Genomic DNA, 27,549 nt, shown 5'->3' with positions numbered 1-27,549 from the left:
CCCTGTGTTAAAAATATCACCTAAGCTTGAAAGTCAAAGCTACACGACCCTGTAAATTTGCCATGCTTATTGATGTCCTCTGAAACCTTAAAAAACCCCAAAACAGTGTTGTAAAAAGTACAAGTAGCAGCCGTTTGTTGACATCTCCACATTTGTTTTTCATAACTAAAGGAAGCATGTATACTCACTGGCTAAGTCTCATCCATCCTCAGGCTTTCAATTAATAGCATAATTATAATATGGTACAACTTAAAGCAGTGTACTTACTTTTTTTTTTTTGACAACTTAATGGTGAAGTTTTCCAAAGAACACTTGTTACTAAATCTGAAAGTCTCATTTTGCTTCATGCATTTACTACATGCTTTCAAAGAACAAATTGCCTACTCATTTTGTGCAGGTGAGTGTCTTTTTCCAAGATTTTTGTTGCTGGGCAACATATTTCAAATCTTCTACTGCTTAGAAAAAGAACACAGTAATTTTGGTTCTTTTGCTTCAGATACCTGAAATCGATCTGCTTTCTGCCCGAGCTGGGACTTGCTCTGCATACATGAGAAAAAAATTCCTACCATCCCATCTCCATTGCTGCAGAACAAGCAGCAATTCAGTGACTACTCTGTCCGTATTCTTATCTATGGATTATTTTTTCTTTTTGACCAGGAAATCTCTGCACTTTTTGCAGGCGGGGGAGGGAGGGAGGTAGGGTAGGGCAGGGAACAGAGAGAGAGACCAAAGGAAAGAAGCATTGTCATTCCTTTTTGATCAAATAGGTTATTCAGTTATTGGAGATGTATGATGGGCTTCTCATCCTAGTAACGTCATACCTCCCTAAAGACAAGCAGGAAAGACATAGGTGAAGTTATACTTCATTACATGACCCTTAGTTTTGAAGTCATGGCAAACAGCCAAACCTTCTATTTCATAGGCATTGCACCTTCGGTTGCCCTTATTTGATGCCATCTTTCTGTTAATACAGATCTGCTTTGCAACTAGGCCAGGGGACTGAGGAAGACAAGTACTTAAGAGATGCATATAGGAATGTGCCTGTGAATGTAAAGCTACTCCAAGCCTCCGCCCCCTCCCCTTGCATCATTTGACACAGCCTTCCCCTCTACTTTTGTTTCCTATTAATATTTGTTGGTCACTGTACACAAGTTTTAGAAACTGTAGCAGCTCTGATATTGTAACACTGTTTACAAGTACATGACAGCACAGTCTGAAAAAACTCACTTTGGAGCATTTTATCATTATGAATACTGAAGAACTGGATACCAGCTGTGTATTTTTCTTTTATACTAAAATAGCCTCAAAGTATAGGAATTTCCCATTTAATTTGGTAATTCTATCATTATGTTTATTTTTGAAAATAAACAATTAAGTTATATCAAAATAAGTTATAACAGCCTAAAGGTTCGCTTTGTTTTCTATCAACTCATTCAGTCAAGGCCTTATAACAAAGCGCAGTCTCTGTTCACATCCTCCAATGTTTTTCTTACTATATTATAGTTCCATTTCTACTTTGCAACATTATCTGATAGCTGCAGAATTCCACTGCTTATGCAACCAATAGTAATATTTCAGATTAATTCAGTTCCCAAAGGTTTTGGCAATGATACAACAGATTAAAGCAACAGCCTTTCATATCTGAAGTTCCCAATTATGTTTGAAATTAAAGTGAGGTAGGTGGTCTCATCTTACATCCACTGTTTGTTACCCTCACAATTACTCCACAGCTCAGCACCCCCTTCCTCCCAAATCCCCCCCCAAATCCTCCACTCCCAAGAGAAAAAGCCTGCAATCTAAGCTCAAGAATAAAAAAAAAAAAGGAGAAATTCTTGTAACCATCAGGGAAAACAGTTAAGTGCGCACATACATTAGTAAACCATTAGATAGTGCTAGCAATCCTTTATTTCCAGAAGCACTAAGTTTCACTTACCCCACTTAACCAATACATTTGAAAAACTTCATAACTTCACAGCATGATTTGCAGATTAGAGAACCTTCCACTCAATTCACTTTCAGAACAATCCCAGTATGACAGCCATAATTTAAAATACTGAAAGCCACAGACACCAAATCAGGCAACACTTATTAGGATCTCTAATTTTGCAATGAATGCACATGCAGCCTGTGCTGGGGCTGTGCGCTCTGGAATTGGACCATATGATGGGCAAGCACTTAGCGATCCCTGCTGTGTGCCAGGGCAGGCACCACAACATAAGGCAACATCTGGAGGTGCTGACCCCTCAGTCTGCAGGATGTATATTGGCTTCCACCCTTTCAGGTTAGCTCTGGACTCCAACATTGTCAAAAAAAACCAAAACCAAAACTGATGCAGCTGGCACCTGGAATGCAAAAGATGAGGAAAAGCCACATTTCTGTACAGGGACTGTGAGCTGTTGACAGCAGAAGGGGAAATAAGGGTCAGGTGAGGGTGTTGCACAAAGAAAGCACAATAGCATCAAGCTACCACAAAATACCGGGCTACTTCCAGGTATATAGCAAGTCATAGCAAAGGAAAAAAGCAATTAACTTATTACTTCAGATGGTTCAACGCAAACAAAAAGGACACTCACATGGCATAACCCAAAGTTTACAGAGTAAACACAGCAGGCAACTACTTAAGAGGAAAACCAGACACACTGAATGACAAATTGAGACAGTAAAAAAGCACCTTCATCAGAAAGGTTTTGGTTTTGTTTTTTTAGTAATTTTTTCTGAGTTTATTCACCAGAAAATGAACTAAGTGGAAATAGAAGGGAAAATACGAAATAATGTTCTTGTTTTCATATTCAAACTCAAATTTCATATACAAACTCAAATAACTAAAGAGATCTCTATAAAAAGCTCCGTTAATTCCCTGTTTGGGCAATAACTCCTCACACAGAACTTCCACATCACTGAACATCTTTCTCCAGTTGTCTGGCCTGGGGCAGATAAAGGAAAGGAAAAAGTTGCTGCTACTATTAGAATTGGGATGTTGCATTGTAGCTGTTGTAGCCACTGCAGTTCCCTAGCTTATGTAAGATATTCCATTACAGACAAACAGGCTTCTCTGCATATTACCATCTTCGGTTTTCATTATTCTCACAAATCTGAAGTTCAAACTAATTAGACTGAGTGATGGTGCAAGGAAGTAGATAACTACACTATGTATATCAAGAGTATGGGTACTTACAACCAAGAAATCAAATAAGTAATCTGGTGTTTTGGAAAACAATCAGCAGTGAATTACTTGGGTATTAACATCAGATACTGAAGAAAGATAAAACCTTCAATTTGATAATGTATTTTACAAAAAAAAAATCAAATCAAAACATCAGTGTACTCACAGATTACTCTTTTTCAACCCCCTGTATCACATTAGACTCCTTAGAATGAATTAAAAAGTTAAAGTACAAAGGAAAAACACTACCTGTATCCCACAGCTAGAGATAATAGTGTTTTCCATCTACAAATTTTAATTGGGAAGCCATTTAAAAGGATTGTTTCTGGAAATATGAAGAGCAAGGTGCTTACCTATTTCATCCATTATATTCAGTACTGTACACTTATTGCACTGCAGAGGCCTACTGTGAATCCATAGCATAATCCATATCAACCCGTATGCATGACTTCAGTCTCTCATCCTACACTTAAAAAAATCAGGCCAGCAACTATGCAAACCCAGAGTAGAAGGGAGGAGGTATCACAGAAGGAAAAGGTGCAGCTTCAGAAAATGTCAAAAATGTATGCCATCAAAATATCCTTTTGAAGTCAAACCTGACCCGCTCTAACCATTTCTGGCCCAACATCTGATCAAAATGGAGTTTGTCACATCCACAGCATCATGAGATTATAGCCAAGGACAGGGAGGGGGGAGAAGTCTGCTGAGCACTTCCCCGTGCTCTGCGTCAATAGATTTGGGCTTAGCCTCTGTTAAGCAGCTCAAGCCACCGGTTATTGGTGCTGGCAGCTGTCTACCACACTGCCCCACTTCCTATTTCAAAACACGCCGCCTGGGAGAGAGGCCTTGGTCAGTCAGCTCCAACCCGTCTCCCAATAAAATGCAGAAGTAGGACAGCAGATCCTCCATGTTTGCCTTGGACAGACCTTCAATAGTTTAAAATACACACACACCCCTCCCTTTTCAAATAGCTTAGTGCAAAGATCAGTTACAGCAATACTAAAAAAACCCAACATGCATTTCAATGTAAAAACTTAAATTGAGATAGGACCTTGGTTTTAGTGAAGGATTTTTGCAAAGGTACGTAAGCACATTGTTTTCTCAGGTATTGCCAAAATTTTAGTATTGGGTGTACTACACAGGATTTTAGCATTTCTTGGACATGAGGTAATTCTTGACATGTTTCTATTGGCTTGGTAACAAATGAGCCTTTTCAACAAGCACAGTACAGTTGTTAATGTCAACACTTTGCCCAATATTATGGCAAATCAGTTATTAGCAGCTTAACAGCTACTGCTATATTACTTCCCCTATCCTCAAAAGAAATGGTAGTAGTACATTCCAGATTTTAAGAAATACCTGTGCTAGTGTCACATTTTCTATGTTGTGTTTTACTTTGCACTGTAAGATATAAAACACATCTATCACTGTAAGATATAAAACACATCTATTTAATATGACCAAACATCATTCTCCTGAAATTCCCTTTTTATAAGTTTTGTTACAAAATAACAAAAATCAGATTTGTCACACCAACAGAATCACACCATCATTAGACCTTCCATTTCAATGCCAACAGCTTATAAACGCTCCAGTTCAACATTAACTATTTGTTAAGCCATAACAACTATTGTACTCGTGTGGCACAAGGGCATCTCCCACCCACTCCACATGCTGGCCTATCTACATGAGCTTAAAACGGCCCACAGAAGTCACAGCTCTGTCCTGTCACCACTGTCAAACCTGGGCTGCAACACGAAAAGCAGCTTTGTGGCTATTATATAGCCAGGGAGCCTGGGAGAGTGGGATTGAGCATCTGATATTGCCAGAGCCTTCCCAGATAACTGTAGCAATAATAACCCCAGGAGCACTAACGCCGCTTAGCCTTTCACAACTTGGATCTGTATATTTAGATGAAAACACTTCTATACTCCACTCTTTTCAGCATGTCACTTACTCAAATTATTGGTTCTCATGCAAATATTCTCCTTCAGCCCCACAACTGGTACAATTCCACCCAGATTTTTGCTGGGGGACCTGGCGACCCTGTGTAGAAACTGTTAACTAAAGCTCTAGAGCTCTTCCTTAAAATTGTGAGCCTCAAGCAACTAGGTTTTATTGAATATTAGGGAGTTATATTGCTAAACACTGTGTAGTTTGAGTTGTAAACTCAAAACAGAGTGTAAGCATTAATTATCTTTGATTATGAATACTGAAGATTAATCATCATTGATGTTATCATCCTCATTCAGATGATGAGGTAACTTGTTCTGCAAGTGGTCCCCTTGAGGTACAGCACATAAAGTAAGGAAAACACAAACAAAATGGAAACCAAGCTCAATCAGAATACGTCCAAAACCACACCATTGATACCAACTGTAAAATAGAATTAAAAACATAAGGAAAGAACAGGTTAAACTACACGCACACACACAGAGGTTCTAAAAATGAAAAGCAGTGTTTGTGTATTCTGACACATTCACATTGCAGTTCAGAGCATGCAGCCTCAGGAGGTAAAAGCTATTCTATCACTGACACATAGGGTAAATTAACTTGCTAATTCACTTTCTAATGCATAGTCCACTGAGCATAGAATTATATAAAAAAAGGAAAATGAGAACTCACATAGTCAAGCACATTAGATTTGTATGGGTTGTAACATTATACAGAGCTTTTAAAAAATACTTATAAATACTTTTTTTTTTAAGCAAACCACATAATTCACCCTTAAATCAGTCACATGCACAGCACTGAGCATATGCCATCCTTCTCTAGCACTGCCAGACAAAAGCTACATGGCCAAAAATAGCCACACAGCGTGCTAGAGCTGTGTAGAATGCCCTAGATACATTTAGGCCATGAAGATTGAGCAGCTCTGCTGCAAGGAAGGGTTAGACACTAACCTTCATAATAGGCCAGGGCTGAAAAGAGGAAGACTAATTTCCATTAATTTTTAATAAATATTATTTAGATAGATTATCTGGATAATATAAGCTGGATGTTAATAAACATTATTTAGACAGCATCATCTGAAAGCTATTTCCATGCACAGCTGGAATGCATGTGTATATACACAAACATAACGGGAAAAGGGTGCATTAAAATACGTGGCACAGGCTTTCTATTAAAAGGTCAGGTAAAGAAAAAGTGGGTTAAAAAAAAAATATACAAAGCTGACTTTACGAGAGTACAGTCCCAAACTTTGATAGATGTTTCCCCTATTTGATTTCTCAATTGTTTTTTAAATGGTGTTTCTTCCTACTCTCCTCTTTCTACAGAGATTAGGAAAAGCTAACAGCTGATGTCTTTCTAGATTAGGTAAAATACTGCAAGTCTAGATCAGGTGAAATACTGCAAGCTGGAAGAGCAAAAAAGTGAAGATCAGTGTTTCAAGGCATCAAAGACCGATCACCGCTCAGTGTGCCAGACAGACCCCCCTCAAATCCCTTGTCAAATTTCAGGCCAATTTACAGTTATCTTTCTCCACCATCCCAGCACTCAATTCAGTATGTTAGAAGGCAGCGTCTTCAGCCAAAGGAGACAAATGTTACAGCACTGCAATAACAAACAAGAAATGCATTTATGCATGATAGAGTAGGTAGCTGTACCTAATATAAGGTGTTAAATGAATTAACAAGCTAGTGGCATCTGAGACTCATCTTCGTAAACTTCAACTGTTTCCTTTCAACCGACATTTGATGCACTGTCACCATGACAAGTGTATGTTTCTCAGTAAAATACTGAGTGCGACCAGACCTAACACATTTTAATCTCTGCAGCGGACAGGCAAGTGGTCTGTCTTTCTAATGCTACCCTCCAGGTTACCTCTGAGGAAGAAAGGTCAGTCTGAGTGAAGAGATCATTGCCTGTATCAACTGACCGAGACAAAATGGATTTCCCCAGATTATCAGAGGATTGCCCTACACTGGCAGGCAAAGCTTCACCTTTAGCCATATGAGCAGCAGAAAAACAAGAGCCATCTCCACCCATGCCCTGCACCCCTAACTGGCTTGACTCTGCAGATGGGACTTATTACATTGCCTGTGAGCCACCTGGCATTAAAAAAAAAAAATAAAATTAAAAAATCACACATACTAACAGCTTGTTCTTACAACTCAAGACTACACCCTTCTTTTTTTCCCCAAAATCAATGTGATGGGGAACAGAAGGGGTGGAGACTTCTCTAAGACAGTCTTGGAGTCCCACAGGTTAAAAGTTCAGTCATCAACCTTTAAAGTGTAAACATTAACCTACATCATCACAGTTATTATAATATGAGTAACATGATAGCGGTACAGTATTTAACGAGCCAGCTGCTGCTATAACTTGATGCTTAACTTTCTAGACCTATTTCTATGAAGTTTCAGCACAGAAAGCACTGAACAGAAACTGAAATTATTCAAGTGACAGGCAAGACTTGGTACTCCTGTCATTCTGCATTTCTGACAAGGCTATCGTATGCCTAGAGGATAACATATGTAAAAGCAGCAAGCTGTTTCTGCTCTAACCTGTCTTCACAAAGAGGGAAAGGGCTTGGGAAAAACTGCAAGTGCCAGAAAACCAAAGAACCTCTAAAAAATTCAAGGATATACTCTGCTGCCTATCCTAACAAGTAAAACTTAAGCAAGTTGGCAGTTAATATTATTAAAATTGCTTGAAAAGAGTATAATCCAGTCAGTGTTGTCAAACAGCAGTAGAGAAACAGTTTTGGGGGAGATTTCATCGTTTGTTATATTCCATGGACTACTTCTGCTTCATTGTGGCTTTCATTACATTCACCACTGTCAGGGAATATGACCTTAAATTTAAATATTAAAAGAGAAATCCACTGCTACAACATTTTTTCCAAGTCTTAAGAAAGACTTTTACTCCACCTCCTTTTAAAGGAGTATAAAAGGATCTAGAAACAAAACCTTAGAAGCATTGTAAATGTAGGAAACAGTCCATGTGAAGTTTTAATCATATACCAGTCCACTGGTACTAAATCAGAAGACTCCAATATATACATATATATATACTAAGCTATATATAGTAGCTAATTAGGAACTTGGTCACCCAGCCTCTAAGTCTATAACACTCATATTTGTGAGCACCATATAAACGTGTGGAATTAACTGCAAATAGAACTGTCACTCTTTCCTTTGTGTCTATAAATGCCTCCATAATAGATTAGCCCATCAGTTATTTTATCATATATGTACAGATTTATTCATTTTCCCCCCATTCTTTACATGGTAAAACATAAATGGATGTTTTTCATTGCATCGTTTTTGGTAACCAGGAGGCAATTCCATTTAAGGGACTGAAAACACATGCTTCCACTGTAGATTCAATGTCCTCATGAAATTCTTTTAGTACATTAACAGAAAAAGCTCTTGAAAATCCGAACAAGTAGCCATTTCCTTCCCCCCCCCCCCCCCCCCCCCCCACCTATAACAGTAATAACACAACCTACACTTTTTTCTGTAGGAGTCAATATTCACTGTGGCATGAGAATAAGCAAAGTCAGGGCTCCTTGACTGTACTGTTCACCTTGCTCCTGGTGTACTGTGTGAGCTCTGTCCTTTCTTTACACTATTCCCTAAAAAAAAAAAAAAAAGTAACTTTCTTTTGTGTTTCTTAACTAGGTAAAGAAAAGAAAAAGTGGCCTTGTTAATAGTTTGGTTTTGTTGGTGTTTTGTTTTGTTTGTGGGGTTTTGGAGGGTTTTTTTTGGTTATTTTTTTAATGCTTTGGTAAAAGTCTCCTTACCCTGTATCATGCAGACCTGCAATTGCACACACAATGTCCTCACACTCCGGAGCCCAAGAGCAAGGCAGTGTATAAACACCAAAGGGAATGATTGGATAACAGCATTGGCACTGTGAGAGCAGATCACATGTTAAAAAACACTGCCCAAACTCCAAAGAGCATTTGCTGAAAACAGCTGAGTGTGATGGCTTAAGACCAAGAGAAACAATTTAAGGATCCTTTCTGCCCTGTTTGAAAGTTTAATCACTTCCATGGCCGTCCTGGAACAACCTGCATAAGCAAAGCACTGCCAGAGGAGGAGAGCGGCAGGGTAACTGGCTGGCAGCTGATGGATACCGGTAGCGCTCCACAGTTCCCATTCCAGGAAGAGCAACAAACAATGCATCTCTGACTCCTCATAAGCCATTTGCCAAGAACAAGGCCTGTACATGACTCAGGTAGTCTGAGAAGTTTCATTAGATGCTGAAGAAAGCACTCTCTGCCCAACAACGCGATCCAAATGTGCAGAATAATTTTGTTTGTTTGTTTGTTTTAAAGCCCATAATTACAAGTTTGGTTGCATAATTTTAGAGAAGGAACTTTCTTCAACTGCGCTGTTATGAGCCTTAGGATGCCAGTTTGGTTTCAAGCATTTCTACAGTAAAGTTTATATAACTTGACACACTGGATTTCAGTTAGGCCTATATCCACAGAATACTTTTTTTTAAAAAAAAACAGCTATTTTGATTAATAATATGATTATGAGGGAATTCATTTCAGAGTTTTGCTACCCTCCTGCCCAGTGTGCCATAGGAGGAGTGAACTTAACAGTTATTCTACACGTTTACGTACCTAAGCAATGGTGTCTGAAATGCTCTTCAGCAGGCAGCTGCCAGGAGTCACAGCTTCCACTGCTGACCAAAACCAGGCAAGTTTCAGTTACAACGAGTTAGCATTAAGCAGCAGTGTGTGAAGGCTTCATTAGTAACAATGAAAACAGAGGCAGAATCAAGAAGCTTGAAGTGCTATAATTTGCAGTTAAGTAGTGTTAAAAAAAAAATAATAAATTATTACCGTCATATTGGAGTTCCTACAAATGCAGGCTACAGCAGTTAAAGTTGGTTTCACTAGGGAGTTATTGCTGGAAAGACACAGGAACTTCAGCTAACTGTTCAGGGGTAGGCTGTTTTCCTTAGGAAATGGAGACATTATCCAACATAATGTTTTAGTGTAGTGTCACAAACGTGTAACTGCTGTGTAGTATCCATGGTATGCACGTAGCCTTCTGAAACACTATCTATTCACTTTTGCTATAAGCACACCTGTATCTAGATGTGACTGCACACCTACACAGCTTTTCTGCAAGAACTGTCAGACGCTGCACCTCGCAGGCTGGTGCACCTTTCCTCCAAGCTATTCCCCGTTCTCCTAGCAAACAAAATGCTGTGGAAAGAACAGTCTCTTCTGCATTTAGCTAAGCTGTATATTTGGCAGCTCTTTGAGGAAACAGCTCTGAACTGAGGAATTTAGTGAACAGATTAAAAAACAGAGCCACACTATCAAACACAGCAATTACTGAGCAGTGAATAGAGCCTGAACAACCATGCGGCAGTTAAGTATTTGATTCAGAGGCGAGAGTAGGTAGCCTCATTACTCCCCAAACTGTTATTTTAAGCAGTTCATAAGCTGCAGCCAAAGCCTAGTCTTAAAGCAGCAGCCTCATTAGCACAAGTTAAAGTACCTCCCACAAAGAAAAGGAAAAAAAAAACCACCAAAAAACACCACAAAAAAAACCCAAACCAACCCAAAAAAGCCTCCCAAGCTAGCCAACAACTTTTGGGACTAATTCACTATTAAATAATGCCGACTTCAGAGACTACACATGAAAGAATTGAGTGTGCCACAACTTTTTTGTGATACTATCTCTAAGGCACAAGCTAACTGCATCAGTACAGTGCTTCTAGCTTTTGTGTTTCAAAGTGCTGACTTTATATGTACTGGATGGCTTTCACGATCCACCACTTTAACACTTCTCTCTCCCCAGCTCATGATGCATTGTTTGCAATAAAATAAATGCAGTAGAGTCAAATCCAGTGCCAAGTCCCCACAGCTTAAGCAGTGCAGTAAATTGATAGTAAGGCTGCAAAACGATATAGACATTTACTGCCAATAGCGTAAGAACAAACCTAAGGAATCTGGACCTAGTCCAGCATGGTGTCTCTCCAGTTCTCATAAATGCAGCTTTAATCTTTGGGAAACTCTGAAGTGCAAGAAAAGTTAGAAGAGCTAGTGGCACACAAATAGACACTACTCCAAGTAAACAGTACAATCTTCTGTGAAGCCCAGGCAAGTAACTGTTTCAAAAAGAAACATGAAGTGGAAAAAAGCAAGATTTCAGGAATAAAAAACACTACTAAAGGTAGAAATAACTCTTCATAATGCCTTTCTTCCCTGTGCCTGACACTCTTAACCTATCTTTCCGTTAAATCCTATGAAGCCCTGTTGTCTGATGAGTAGCAGGCTGGGTACCTCAGGACTGAAGCCCTTTGTTTTTCCATACAAGCAACACCAGGCTGTGCAGGAGCACATGTTTCAGCCCTGACTGAGGGAAGGGATGATTCAAGCCATTTGACAAGTCTCTGCTCCAAACCCCCTTTCTCCAAGTTGCCTAATACCACAGTAATTCCCCACTTTCCAAGAAAGGATTTTAGAATCATTCCAATGCAAAATTATAAAACTTTTTATAGTTCTATTATTTTGACATATGACTGAATGTGACAGCAGGATGTACAGACTCATCATTAATTCAGACAATGAACTGATCTGGGATTCAAAGGCTGATGAGAAACTTGTACATATTTCTTCAAGGCAGCTTCCGGTACTACAGCTATACTTGTCCTTGGAAGCTTTCTCATTCCTTGAAATGGATACTACATGTTTATTTCTTTCAAGCAAAAATTAGACTGCTAATTGCTTACTTGCAAAATGCAGTCCAGTTCAATAAAGCCAGAGAGATCCAGAGCAGAGCAGTAAGTGCTTTCAGTCTATTACCAAGAGAAAAAAGTGCTCTAAGCCTGAAAACAGGAGGTCAAATTCACTACTTCTTCAATTTACATAGCTTGAGCAGAATTACAACAGGGACAAAGTTGGCCCAGACTTTCCAATGTTTTTGCAGAAGTCTTATCATGCATATTCTTGCCAAACACTCCTTTTTAAACATAGCCACCGACACCCCACCCCCCCCAGCACCTCTTCTTATGACAGACTTAGCTTTGCACTACCCATAAGGAGAGGATTACAGTTGTGCAAAACATTTGCAGCTCTGAAAAGCATAAACCAGTATGTTGCAACTATTTCATGGAATATTTCAAATATTTCAAGGTCAGGAAGCCTTGGTTTTTTACTTACACACTTTTTAAATACTCAGTTTCATCTCCTATTTAGAGAGGGCTTTATTAAAAGACCTTTGGAAGGGGTTTTAAAGACTATGGGGAAGGAGCGCACCTGAAGTCTAGCTTTTCAGTGCTTGTAAACTGAAGTACTCGAGTCCTTTAATAGGGGGACTCCCACTGAATACATGGGACATCTTACTTGTGACAGCAGACTACAAAATTCAGCGTTCATCTCTTTGTAGAGTTAATTACAGCAGGCAGCAGTCTAGCAGGGCTTTTACCGCTCTCTTAGAAAGTACTTAACAGAGCAAGAACAGGCTCTAGAATCAGTCTGCAAGCTTTGTGTTTCATTCTGCCAAAGCCTGTGATGCAACCTATATTGTAACCTTTTCCCACACTCCAGCTAGAATTAATAATCTGCCTACATCTGTATTTGTTTAAAGACAATGGCCCTTTATTGGGGAAAAAAAACCCACAACACAAAACACCCCCATCTCCCCCAGAGGTAATTGTTCCTACTTAGTTTACCTGGGGGTGGGGGAATGCCTTAGAAAGCAGAGAAGTATTGCTTTCTCAAATAATCAGATTTCAAGTACTGGAATATTTGCCAATGATGCCTTGCAATACACACCTATGTTTGTATGTGGGTGAAGGGTAGTACCCTACTTGCATAAGGGCAGATGCAGGGACAATGACTTCTCTTCATATCAAAAAGTTTCTTTCACCCTAAGCACTTCACCACAGCACTGGTTTCTACTTTGCCGCAGAAGCTTGGATTAGGAACACTGGTGCAGTAGCAATCCTTGCTTTCAGAAAGCTTTGGGGATCAGCTGACGTTAAGATATCCCCCAAGAGGTACCCTCAGACAGTGGGAACACTTACACAAACACTACTGATGAAAAAAAGTTTAGCTCCTATCATCACCAAAATCACAAACCACACGGTAGTATGTTACAATGCCTCACCTGGGTGGGACAGGGAAAGGAAATACTTTAAAATCTGTGATCTGTTATTTGTGATTTCCCAGGCTGACTGGGCAGCACTGTTTCTACAACATTTACCAAAATAAATTCTAATTGCTTAGAAGACTGTAATAACTGACGTATCTACAGCTCATCAAGTCCATGAATAGGCAATCCAATGCCGCAGTGGCAGCAGACCTGCTCAGCAGATCACCCCAGCAGGCAATATCCACTGCCATCTGCTTGGCCACCAGCACCTCAGAGCACACAGCTTTTGGCTCCACCAGCATGTGAAAGGCAGAGCTCAGTGGACCACAACGAACGTGTTATGCAAGTGGCCCGTTACAGCAACCCTACTCTGCAAACATTAGTGCCTGAGCAGCTCTGACCAGCTACAACCCACGCTAGCCCTGCCCAACCAGGTCACCTAGTACAGCATGGGGTAAACGGCAGAAAAGGCACCGCTGCCCATTGACATAAGCCTCAACACTCCACTTACTCAGCAGAGCTGTATTCAACACAAATTAACTTCTCTTTCAGCAGAAAGCCCAACTAATCTTGAAGGCGCACAGGACACAAACACCCCCCTTATTTTCTCATTATATTTTTTCCCCATTTAAAAAACAAAGCATAAAAAATAATCCAGCACTGTACTACTTTACAGCAGCACAAACCAAAGGTATTTGGAAGGTGGCTTCAGTATTTAGAATTGCACAGCAGTGTGTTATGTAACAGGAAAACCAGCTCTCATTGGATTTCCCCATTTAAAGATCCAAGAGCACAACAGAGAGCAAGAGTTTAAGCACATGCAGACACTGATTTCACAACATCTTTTAATACCTGCAAATAGCAAAGTCTTCTCAAAAAGTTCACAGGCAAAACATTTTGTTCTTATTTGGTAAGAAAGAATTTTGTTACATACATGTATCACAAATATATATATATATGTTATACTACATATGAAACCCTTTTGGAGTATATAATTCATGCTGGTTTAATTTAAAGAATATTCAAGCAAAGGTTAACCAAACAAGTGACAAAAGAAAGGGAGAGAACACAGAGAGCGGGAAGTAGGTGTACTGTTGCTCAGTCACAAGTAATTAGAGCCTCACTGGCTGGCTGTTTTTCCACAGAGTAATATTCAATAATCCCTACAAAGCCTGAAATATTTCAGTCAGATGGGAAAGCTCTCACTATAATCACTATTGTCAGGATGTCCTGCAAAAACAAGTTTCCTCTCCCCAGAGAGGGACACAGAGATTGTTCCTGTAAATATTACAAGACATGATATTTATCACCAGTTATTTTCTAAGTCACAAGAATTTTCATGTGAAAGGGCACTCTTTGCAACACGTCTCGGAAGGACTGTTAATCAATAACTGGTTTTCCAATAACCAGTCTCAAAAGACAGTTGCTTTAAAACTAAAACGCAAGCCTTCCTCAAGTGAAAAACAAGCCTCCATATTTATATTGCTGTGTCTTCTCTTGACTTTCGCTCACTCCCAGCCTCCTATCTGTGTGTCCTTTCACACTACTTCAGTCCACCAAAGCAAGCAGATCAGGCTGGATTTGCTATGGCAGAGAAATGGTTGAGAATGAGGAAGGACAAAGGCTTTCAGAGTAAGTAAATGCCCCCCACGCTGACACACATTATAAGATTTTGAATTTTTCTCCTTTGTTACAAAACCTTTTATTTTGAATTACAGCTGTTGTACCCTGCTTGCTCCACAGAACATGTCATTTATTAGTATGCAGTAACTCTACCAACCCATTTCAATTGTTCTACAACATCATTTTAAGGAATACCTCAGCTCTCTTTAAGGACTGATAAAACACATTACCAACATTAAAAATACAAAAGTAAACCTTCTCATCAGGTTGCTCCCCACCTTGTTTCTTTCTAAAGTTGTGTTAGCTTACATTGTTTCAAGAGCAGGTGTCTGCTTACACGACTGGTTGCAACCATAGAACAGTTTGGGTTGGGAGGGTCCTTAAAGATCATCTAGTTCCAACCCCCCACCATGGGCAGGGACACCTTCCACCAGACCAGGCTGCCCAAAGCCCCATCCAGCCTGGCCTTGGGCACTTCCAGGGATGGGGCATTGACAACTTCTGTTCCAGTATCTAACCAACCTCACAGTGAAGAATTTCTTTCTAATATCTAATCTAAATCTACCCTCTTTCAGTTTAAAGCCCATTACCTCTTGTCCTATTGCTACAGGCTCTACTAAAAAGTCTGTCCCCACCCTTCTTATAAGCCCCCTTAAGCCCCCTTTAGGCACGGGCAGGCTGCTATAAGGTCTCCCTGGTGCCTTCTCTTCTCCAGGCTAAACCGCCCCAACTCTCTCAGCCTGTCTTCATAGAAGAGGGGCTCCAGCCCTCTATCATCTTCATGATCATCTTCAGCCTCATGATCATCTTCATGGCCATCCTCTGAACTTGCTCCAACACTTCCCTGTCCTTCTTATGTTGGGGGCTCCAGAGTTATACTCCAGGTGGGGTCACACAAGAATGAAGTAGAGGGGGAGAATCACCTCCCTCCACCTGCTGGCCACACTTCTTTTGATGCAGCCCAGGATTTGCTTGGCTTTCTGGGATGCAACCACATACTGTCAGGCTATGTTGAGCTTTTCATCCACCAGTATCCTGAAGTCCTTCTCCTCAGGGCTCCTTTCAATCCATTCTCTGCTCCGCCTGTGTCGATACTGTGCCAAACCACACTCCTAGGAGCCACGACAAGTGCAAGCAAGAGTGAATGGTAACAAACAGAGGAGGGTAACTTCTACCACTAACACAGAGCCCCTCCTTAAAGCTTTTGGTAACTTAACATTATGGCCTTATAAGCCTGAACAGATATTTCCCCTACTTAAAAAAAAAACACCCAATAATCCACAAACAAAAGAGGTCAAAGACATCTTAGAGTACCTCTGCCCGAGAACACCACTGAAAACTGGTCTGTAGACTTCCACATTTCATCAGCAAAACCTTCTTGCCTTGATTTATAGCCAAAAAAAAGCTACAGCCTCACCATCTGGGACTACATGTGGTAAGAGCTTGCTACTGGCAATTATCCACATATTTTTGAAAAGAAATCCTAGGACAAGTTTTCTTAAACTCCATAATCAAAGCCTGGAGTATAATACAAAGGAAAAGACCAAATAACAACACTTTCTCAAAATTTAAGCGAAATCTTCACTGAGTGTTAAAGGGAACTGCTAGTAGCAGCAAAACACACTGAATTCCTGTCTACAGCCAGGCAATATCAGGGTCTGTTTGCAGAATTAAGATGAGCATAAATCAATAAATCACCTCTGCGAACCTTGGGGTCAGGAGCCTATTCAGAACTCCCAACACACTGCAATCATGGAGATGCTGTCTTCATTTCTTGGGAGAGGAAGATCAAATCATCATACTGTCACCTTAAATATTTCAGCCTTGGAATGTCGCTCATCATGCAGATGCCACAAACAAGTGAAATCTGTAAGGATGGTGATTAAACAGAAGTCTAACAGAAAAAGGACGTATCCATAAGTATCACCATGGTGTGAGCATCAGTCTTCTCTATACTACTTTCCTATGCTCTGCATCAGTTATTGACTACAAAGATTTATATTAAACATACTGCAGTGAAAAGCAAAGCTACTCTGCATCCAGTCTTCAGTGACACTGAGCATCTGAGATGTCGTTTACAGTAGCAATCCAGGTAACTCACATGGACAGCGAGGCTCACAGTGACTCCCTGAATGCAAACTATCTGACAGCTGTGTTTCTTAAACTTGAGAATAACCTGGTGAAGAAAAATCCTGGCACAAAAATAAATAAATACACTCTGAAGTATTTCAGAAAAGACAGATTGGAAGTGTAAGAACATACTAAAACACTGATAACCCAGGCACAATGACAAGCACAAGCTGCTTGGTCTGCAGCCTGGTTTTATTGCCAATACCTCATTCAGCAGCTGGTGGTTGCTGTCCTTTTCTGGTTTACAGACGGCGACTGCCATCTGCTTTTTCTTTACCCTCATATTTTGCAGTAACTGCAGACTGCAACTAAACACAGCACTTTAACATAGCTAGATGGCTGGAGAAGGTTGTGGGCTTTTTTGTTTGGATGGTTTTTTTTTTAAACACAAACTACTTTTTCTTCCTTTGTTGCAGGGAATAAGAGTGAGGTAAACATGTTTTGATTTTTCTAGTGAAAGGGTACACACACAAAATGTGAAAGTAACATTGACTAGAGTTTGCGTGGATTGCATGTCCAAGATGGGGAGCACATTCCTCAATGAAACAGCTGTTAAAAATAAGAAGGAATGGCAGGCATGAAGGTTCAGCAGTTTGTTTTCCGCCATACTGCCACTGCTGCTCTCAGAGAGGTGAGCGCACTCACAAGTGCACACTCCGCTGACATGACACCTCTGTGTCTTCAAAAACAGCTCAGACACATTTGATGTCACTCATGGTGTCTTAGTATACAAGCTGAAATTTAGTACTGTAACTTTCAGCAGTGCATTGGTCAGCATGCAGGCAATGAGGAAACAAACTCTGAAAAAGGAAAAACACAAAGCTAGAATTGGCTGCATAAAAGGATGACTTCTCATGTCAAGGGCAGATAACTGGATAAACCTGCATTTCCAAAACAGCCTTCTGAAAAGCTCTCTGAAGCAGAATTGAGAAACAAGATAGCTTTGTACACTAAGATACAACAGCGTGCATCAAGTTCAGTCAGCATTTCTATAATAAACCTTGCCTGTGCAGGAGTTTAAAATAAAGCTGAAAGATCTGGAATTCAAGAATGGAAAAACCTGGCCACTTCAGCACACTTAACAGTATGTCTTACAATGTTACGAGATTTTAGGTCCAGGATCTTTCACTGGACTTTCAACTAGTCAGATTGTCTCTGCCCAGACACCAGCACTATGATCATATTCCCATCAATTAAATTAGAGTTCAGGCATCCTGCAGAAATATTTTTGAAAACATACGTTACTTCCTCACTCCTTTTCCTCATTGTCTCCCAGCACACAGACAATAAAAATTCTTCTTAATGTTTTCTGTGACATCCATTATCCTCAGAACCTTCAGGAGGCATCCCCATTCCTCACAAGGAAAGAAAGCACATTTCTAGTACAGCATAGCATGCCATAGGAGGTGGCTATGGCACTAGGCTGCAGCAAGGCTCTTCTGAAGATATAACTCCACCAGTTGGAGTATTTCCTAGCTGCAGGGGTGTGCAGTGGCACCATCCTCTTTCCACAACCCTTCAATGCAAAACAAAAAAAAATAAATCAGCAGTAGATCACAGAAAAGATCTGTGAGCAATTGTGCCTGGCATGTCAGATTGTGGAAGGACGGTTGTTTCTACATTTGCTTCAGACGTAAGAGGAAGACACAGAAGAAAGCTGGCTGTGAAAAAAAAAAATAATAAATCAACATCCATGTAAAGGACTAGGCCAATTAGTAGGCATGGATGGAGCTTCAGACTGTCATGGTATTAAACAACAGAAACGAAGACTGAAAAGCGGGTGGCCAGCAACCAAACTACAGATTCCGTATGTAAGTGCGAGTCCCTTCTGGGACTTCCAGTACCCTGAGTGTTTCTCCTGGGTTGATGAGGTTTTTGGGTAACTCAGCTCCTAAGAAAACTGAGGCTTTGCCTCCTCTTCCAAGCTGATTTTAAATCCAGCCTCCAATACACTCTACTGAAAACCACTGACTGAGATTAAGGAACAATTGTAAATCCACAACTATGACTTCTAACAGGAAACCCCTGCTTTCCCTGAAGCCAGCTGCATAGACACTAGTACCAGAAAAGGAAGAGTGCTTCAGCTAACTAAATTTTTATTCCTAAGTGAAGGGCATCAACTGGAAGATTTCTATGATTTGGAATCTCTGCTACTTTCCACATTTTGCTTTCCACCAGTCTCAGCAGATAGCTGTGCTTAATTTGCTGTAACTCTTGATTCCAAACCCAGTTTCCTCTTGTTGACATCTGCACAGGTAAACTCCATAAATTTGACATGAACTCAAACCTACAGAAGCATAGCTAATCCCTGACAAAAATTGTGTTTCCTCTACAGAGCTAAAGAGCAAAACTAGGCTTCAACAGATACGAAACAACAAGAAGATAATCTATTTGACCAGCATTAATAAAAGGGAACAAAAACTCCAATGGACTTTTAATCCGGCAAACAATTACGCAGAAAGAATTTGTACCATCATCCCATTGAAGCTACAGAAGGTATTATTCTTGTTCAAAATAATTCAACACAAACACACACACAGGGCAGCTACAGGCGTGTGTCAGTATTGACAGAGCAGTTCAGCTTTCCACTAGCACAGCCTGCCACAAACACCTTGTCTCCACCTTTAGTACAGGGACACACATTCTACTTCCTAGAGAAACCTGCATCCAGGTTAAGCTGCAGTGACCTGCCTACTGAACTGTTTATTCCAGCCATTATCAGCAAGTTAATAATTTAAAAGAGAAAGTGTAGCTAACATTCAAGTGCTTCTCTGAAACTGCTAGCATAAAAAGAGCATCTATACATACAGATCACTAAGATGGAGCTTGGGACATTTCACCTGTTTAGTGGCTGTCATAGGCAAACCTATAAATCAATGAAATGGGAGGTTTGTGTAGAATTTGGTAAATGTGATTCCACTCCACTGAAGAGAAAAATATTTTGTCTCAAGCAGCAAGATGTGAAAGCCCAGGTTTTACAGTACTCCCTAATTTAATTTCTGATGCTTCATCTGTATTTTTATTTGTTTATTAAACATTGCCCATACCCTCCCTCACCTTCATTATACAGATCTGACCCACAGACATTAGCATCTACTCATACCACGCTTCAACTCAATGCAGTTTGTTGTCCTGGGACATTACTGTTGTGGCCTGAGGTTGGTTAGACTGGGTTAAATAGTTCCTTAACATGGCTTAAAAAAAAACCCAACAACCAAATACCCAAACCCAACAACACACACACAAATAACTTCTGAAGAGAATTCTGATAATACAAAACTATTTTGAGATGCTTTCACTTAGAACTCTTAATACTCAAATACCAGAAAAACAAGTTATCCAATTGAAAAGTAGAGACTGAATTTAAAGTAGCGGGGGGGCGAGGGGGCACAAAAAGTACTCTGTGGGTAGCTGAGTAAGCAACGAATGTACACGTGTGAGTTTGTGCAGGAAGAAAAATTAGGTACTCCCACCGATTCAGCTGAGCCCAGCAATGAGTAGAGTTCCATCATCACTTACTTGCGCATGGCCAGAAGCAACACTAAGCCAGTACTCACTGATTTCTCTGGAGTTCAATATGACAAGCGAAAGGTTTTCTCTTAAAAATAAATCCAGACTTCTATGTACCTGGATACAAAGGCAACTTTGAAGGAGTAAACAGACAGAGCAGTTTCTGAGCAAGCTTGCAAACAGCAGCAAGAGGGTCAAGACTCTTGACAATACTACAATCACAAAAACATCAGGGGATCTGACTGCAACATATTTCTTAAAAAAAATACATGCTTAGCTATTCTCTGTTTTTTTCAGTGCAAAATAAAAAACATAGTACTACCCAGGCATGTGTAATATGGTACATATAGGTCAATTTCTCCTTGCTATCATGTTATTCCAATGGCAAGTTACTGTATAAGCCCCATGAAAGAGTATTATTTGCATATTTTCAGAAAAAAAAAAAAAAAAAAAAGAAGAATGCAGCAAGACCTCAGAGAACTTCAAGATCCTTGGACAGATCTACTACTTTCCAGGTTCCTCTCTCTCTCCCAGAAGAAATAACTGTAAACCTACATTCCCTTTTTACACATATTTTCCTCACAGTTGGAATTGTATTCCAAATTCAAGGTTTTTAAAGCCACTACTTTTATAGTGGTAACAATGAATAATAACCACTGCTTGCTATCAATCTTCCATGAGTGGTGTTTCTTATTATATAAATCTTTCTTGAGAGTTGCCTAAATTAAATTGAACTCCCATCTTTTTGCAACTTCAACAAGCATTCTGTCCTGCAAGTACAGTAACCAAATACTGCACCCTGTTCTCACATGAACAGCTCTGATGAATACCATGTTATCATTTACATCTTGGTTGAAATAACCCTGTTTACTTACAAAAGTTACTTTGTAAAATTCAGTCTTTCCGTGATTAGGATTATCCTCAATTCATACGCCAAGTTAACCTGAATTCCTCTTAACAACTATCCTTCACACTATCGATGTGGTACTGTTTTGAACTTCTGCCATCCACGTAATGTCAAGTATGCTCCCTGAGCACATGAACAGATCATGGGCTGTTTCCCCCCCTACAAAAACAGTTGACAAAATACATGAATAAAATCCTCCAGAATCAGCAGTGGAAACCTCTTCTCACAGAGCTGATCAACAAGTGTAAGATGATTCTTACCCAGCATAGATAAGCTCTCAGTAATCCCAGCACACACTTTGATAAACAGACTGTGTTACAACAAAGCCAAGTCCTCAGACCTGGGACTTTCACTCTGAAAGCCAGAGGGACTGAACAAATCAGATTTACTCTACTGGTCTGCAGACATATTCCCTGCTATTCCTGAGACTTCCAGTACAATCTCTTTGCTTTACTGCAAATAAATTACTTTATGTGAGGATCTCTCTGTCTTTATTACAAATAAGTTATTTTATGGTACCCAGCACCTACAAGTATGAATGGTGAAATACTACAAAGGAGACAGCTTTTTAGTTGCTTCCTGAAAAAAAAAAAAATCCCCAAACACAAGTTCCTCCTGCATCCTCAGCAGCTGCAAATTAGGTAATGAATACAGAGGTTTTTTAAGGACGTTCCTCCCAGATACTTTGAGAATTATTCTAAAATAAATTTCCAGAAAAATCACAGATAGTTTTGGACCCATCTTCTTCTGACCGTGGCTAGCAGAAAGAAAGAGGAAGTTCAGAGAAACATTAGCATAACTCACTGGAAGGTGCAGGATGACAAACCACATGTCCAGGTTCTCAGTCCAGCCCCCTTACGCAACCAGTATTGTAATGAGAATTGGTACCTTTTCTTCCTTCCACCCACTCTTTCCCCCAACTTTGCCTCAAATGCAGATGGGCAAGATAAGGCTACCAACTGTCATGAAAACCTCCAAGACCTGATTTTGCTGAGCCAGTTCACCAGCATTTAACCGTTCTGCCCAAAACAAACTGGAGGTCAGCCTACTGACTAGCGTCAAGAGGCCCCATTGAGAGAACCACCATCCCAGGCAGTTTTGCTGGTTTAAAGCGTGGTGGAAGCCAGAGACCAAGATGTCATTCTGCATCCAGCCTGAGGCACAGACTCCACAGCGTGGGATAAGATTACACTTCCACACCCCATGCAGTACCTGTTTTGTAAGTATACAGTTTCAGTTTCCAGAACTATCAGTTTAATGTCCTTGAAGATGCCAAATTCCCTTCTCTTTGGGGTATCTTAAGTTTGTGTTTGGATGTAGACACACAGCAACAAAAGAACAACTGAATTAAAATTTAGCCAATCGGAGTTTAACAAGGAATATATATTTCCCTAATGCATGCAGAGCATTGAGACTAAGAACATAAACAATCATGTTAGAAATCTCCCACATCTCTCTGGATGAACAAATCTTACCACTGAAATGAGCATAACACAAAAACATTGCCATCCACGCACCAGCAGCAAAATCTCCTGGTAATCACAGACATTGCTGCCATGTGCCAAAGGACTGGAAAAAGCCCTTCTCTTATTTTCAGGATGACAAAGAATCAGTGTTACTGTTCAGAGACCTAAAGCATGTATGTCTACCTTTGCATTAGCAGCAATACTCGTGGAGCAGATTAGACGTACGTTCCCTTGACCAGTTTTAAATAAGCAGGCAGGTGAGGGATTCCATTGTTAGGTTAGTTAAGACTTCTTTTCATTAATTTGCCATAAATATCATAAGGTGGCTATTTCAGTTATTAATTATTCAATTCATTATCCAGAAGTATGAGAATTGCTTTTCTATGCTCTTCAAATGTTAATTTTAGAAACACAACATTATGAACAGGCTGAGAAGGTATTCCCCTCCCATCTCCCCAAGTGGAAGGAGAGGGGGCATCACTTAAAAATGTCATAAAATTGAGTAGGAGTTATTAAGACTACATCCAAGGTGCTCAAAATCAACAGGGCAGAGGAGGGAAATACTAAGGTGACTGGAATTGCCTGTGCCTGCATTCAAAGAATGGCTGAGGCCAAAGGTCACACACACAGGACGGATACCTTTTGTTAAATACTAATCTACCTGGACATATCTTCGATTAACATAAAGAACCACATTCACTCACTATCTTCAGTAACAGAAACCATATTTGTTTTACAACACAAGCTTCAAGGGAATATTCAAGCTGTTAAGTGTATGATTATGTGCCTATTTTATCTGGTTTCTTTATGGATACAGTTGCAGAACTGCTGGAAAGCTGGTGACTTAAAACAATTCAAGTGTAAAATAAGCTTCTGCTGACCCCTACAAGTTGTATTTGAAGAGTGCACAATGTAGCAAAATTCTTGTATTTTATAACGGGAGAGGACAACAGAGGCGGTCAATAGAAGTTTAAAAAGGCAATTCAAAGTAATTTTTATTTGCACTGTTCTACTACAGAACAGCTGGACCTCAAGACCCTGCAATAGTGGGTACTATACAGACACGTAACAAAACTGCAGGCCTTGTCCCAAAGACAAGAGGAGGAAAGGAAGTTGAAATATTAGGTGAAAAAGCAGGGAATACTTTCTTTCCTTTGATGTGAACTTTGTCAGGAGCATGTGGCTACAAAGATTACTGCAGGCTTTTAATAACTGCAGATTAAAAAATCCTTAACATTTTCATTTAATTATTTGTTTACACTGGAAGAACAAACTCACTGACTACCAGACTTGTCGGATTACAATACAGACAGCCAAAGACAAGAAAAGAAATGGCTGTTATCAATTTACAGAAAATCTCACAGATGTTAGCCACTTTATGATCCACATAAATATTTGTTTCCCAGATGACAAAAAAACCAACAGCCTCTTATACACACTCTAATCAAGTCTGAGTATTCTTATAAGACCTCAATTAGCAAAATAACAATTATATTAAAACTTGTAATGATATCAAAATATCCTTAATGGAGGAATGAGCTGCTTTATTACTCTGGAGTATCAAATCCATTAAAGGCCTCCTGGGTTTTGAACTGCTGTACAAACACAGGTCCAGCATGATTACAGAAACTGCAGATGAAGACAGGTAGCCCACCTCCCTTGAAGATGACACTGACTTAGTATGTGCTAGAGAGGGAAAAAGAAAAAAAGAAACTTCTCAGCAGCTGCAGGTGCTTGCTGAGCAAATAGGACAGGTAAAGAACTAAGACAAAGCGAACACTGAAGTGGCAACAGAACAACAGACTCTAAAGACTCAAGGAAGCCACACGTGGGTCCATCACACATCTTGCTTCCTCTCAGAGCTGCACTGGAGTGACCTTTCTTGATAACGGGGAAGGGAGAACACCACCCTGAATACATGCATTCTCCATGATCAGGCATTCCAGCTCGAACTCACCTAACCACTAGCAATGCATGCAAATGTACAGAGGGTAAGTAACTACATGTATCAGTGTGCAAATGGGGTTCTAGAGACAGTGTGAGCCATTTCAAGTATTTATTAAAGGAAAAACAAATGAGTGTACTTCCAAAATATCTGGTACAGCATCCTACATTATTTTTCACTAGGTATGTTTAAAACCAGATGCACTTCTAAGTTTGCTGTCTGTGCTTCTGTGCACATTTGTGTACTGACATTTCACAGCAACAACAGAAAAAAGGAATAATCAAAAATGGAATCTCAGTTATAACAAAAGAGTCAAAGGATAAGCACATCTGTATAACTACTGCAAGTAGAACACACTAGCTAAGTCAACAAGAACTTTTACCCTGGGAAACTATCAGTGCCATTGAACAAAACCAGGAAAATTATTAATTCTTAGCTTTGTGGACTGTTGACTTTGGACGTCATCCAGTGGGTGATAAAGGAAAGTAATATGCTTCTTAAAACATTAAAAACTCAACCTCACACTAAAGTTTGTACCCCATTTTATATGGGCAGTTTCAAAGAGCAGGTAACTATGTACACAAGACCCTAACACATCAGGCATGTTTAACAATGACAAGCAATATATATTTTAGCACAACACTCAAATCTGTCAGGTTCTTTGCCACTTCAAGAAAGAAGAAAAAAAAGTACAAGCTGCAAACTCAAAGAAATCTTGCGTTCTGAATTTGTTTCTAACAGCTACCAAGCTACCTTTCTCCTTCAAGAAAAAACAGGTAGCTGTAAATGAATCAGTGCTAATAAATATGCATACCATAAATTTGCTATTTAAATGCTTGCTAGCCTCTCCTGTTACATGGTAGAATGGTAACATCTGAAACTTGAAAGGTGTCTTGAGGCTACAAACTAACATTTGTTTTGTAAACAAACAAAAAAAATCTGTTACAATCTTTATCACCCCAAATAAGACCAAAAAAAGACTACAAACTAACATTTGTTTTGTAAACAAACAAAAAAAACTGTTACAATCTTTATACCCTCAAATAAGACCACAAAAAGGAGTGCTCACATCACTCGATCACAAGAAAGGGTAAACATTCTAATGATCAAACTTAATATTCCAGTCACAATTGTAAGATGCAGGATCCCTGCCGGACCAGCAGAATTTAAACACTATGATCCATGTGGAAAACATCAATGACACGATATAAGATAGCAGTGACTACACAGGCTTGACAGATCTCTGTTATAAATCAATGGCCAACAGCATCCCTCCATCATCACCACCACTCACCTATGTTAAACACCATAAATATTTTTCTTTAGCAATTACAATTTCTTGGTTTAGGGTTTTTTTTGTCAGAAAAAGTCAGCATATTTGAACAATATGTATTTTTCTATACTCTGTCAAAGGCACTCTGCCTCTTATGCACACAAATAGAAGTATAGCTAATTTTACATTGTCTTTGGCAAGGCTGTCTTCTATAACAAGGCAGTATTGCATTCTGTATTCTCCAAGCTTACAATCACCTTTAACAAAAAAAACCAAACAAACAAACAAAAAAAAACCCAGGTATTTATCCAGACTGTGCACAGAAATCAAAGAAAGCACACAGAAATTCTCTGATATATTTCTGATGCAGAACCCTTATCCCTAACCAGAAAAAGAGGGGTTTATAACTAAAAAGTATTTTTTTCTTCATATCCAAAGCAGATGATTGCATAACAATCCAGGGGATTTAAATACAGGCACCTATCATGCAAAGTGCATTTGTGGGTGCCAATATGCATTGCCAGACTGCACCACTCACTTACAGTCTCTACAGCACACAGAAGAGCTAATAAAATGTTATGCCTGCTGTGCAGCATATTCCACACACAGCCCTGATCGCACTGCAGAACCATGACATACCTTTCAGTCTTTTGGAATTCCCGTTCTTTTGCTGCTCATCCTCTTCATTGATGGTAAATAAACCCAGCGGATTTGGCCTGGCACTTTTCTTCAGTCTCTCTTGTCGAAGGGCAGTAGTTGAACCAGGCATGTTGCTGTTGCTTCTTGCTTATTAAAAAAAAAAAAAAGTAAGAAACTCCAGTCCCTGCTTAGCTGCAACACTGCCTGTTCATTTGAGCACTTGTAATAGATCCCCTATGGATAAGCAGTATGCAAACAGCTGACAAATACCAACATCCAGTCGGCAGCGACAGGCTTGCAGTCTTTCCCTACCTTCAAGAAAAGCCCTAATTAAAGGTACATTGTTTTGGATGCAGCCGGTCACTGTCTTAACCTGTTCAATCAGATCCCAGCCCACAGCTCCAGGTTTCTTGCTGCAGCACCTTTTTCCCTGCAATCCTCTTCCAGCTACAGCACACTAAAATATTCAGCACGCAACACAAGAGGAGAAAATATGATACGCCACTGTTAACAGTTGCCCTGACAACACTGACACATCCTAATCAAAAGGGGTCTATGAGCGTTGTCTCCTCAGCTGCAGCAAGCCGGCCTTGGGAGCGATGTCTCCTGCAGGCGTGCGGGGAGCTGGGAGCACCTCGGCAGCAGGGGCTGCTCCCTCCTCCTGGCAGGGCAGTGGGAGGATAAAGCTGCGCTTGCACAAGCGGATGAGCACCGAGTGAAAAGAAGCCTGGAAGGCTCCAGGCACGAACCTGCGTTTTGCCAGCTGCTCTGTTTATTCATGTTTAGAAATTTTAGCCTAATCTAAAACAATGAGTATGAGTCT

General features: G+C 40.0%; 1 protein-coding gene across 9 annotated transcripts in view; it reads right to left on the bottom strand.

Annotated features, from left to right (window-relative positions):
- Positions 1-27,549, bottom strand: part of MAP7 (microtubule associated protein 7) — a 128,028-nt gene that overhangs the window by 87,473 nt on the left and 13,006 nt on the right. For 6 of the 9 annotated variants that reach the window (XM_040597682.1, XM_040597683.1, XM_040597685.1 and 3 more), the window contains exon 2: positions 26,727-26,869. The exons of 1 other annotated variant lie outside the window; for it this stretch is intronic. In XM_040597682.1, the coding sequence (XP_040453616.1) occupies positions 26,727-26,869 (143 nt within the window). Of the gene's footprint in view, positions 1-3,516; positions 3,889-26,726; positions 26,874-27,549 lie in introns of those variants that run through there. 2 more of the 9 variants (XM_040597689.1, XM_040597690.1) reach the window with 2 other exon arrangements.

Source organism: Falco naumanni, chromosome 6 (genome assembly GCF_017639655.2).
Source record: "Falco naumanni isolate bFalNau1 chromosome 6, bFalNau1.pat, whole genome shotgun sequence".
Lineage (NCBI taxonomy): Eukaryota > Metazoa > Chordata > Aves > Falconiformes > Falconidae > Falco > Falco naumanni.
Note: the sequence above shows the minus strand (reverse complement) of the source record. Positions and strands in the feature narration are given on the sequence as shown.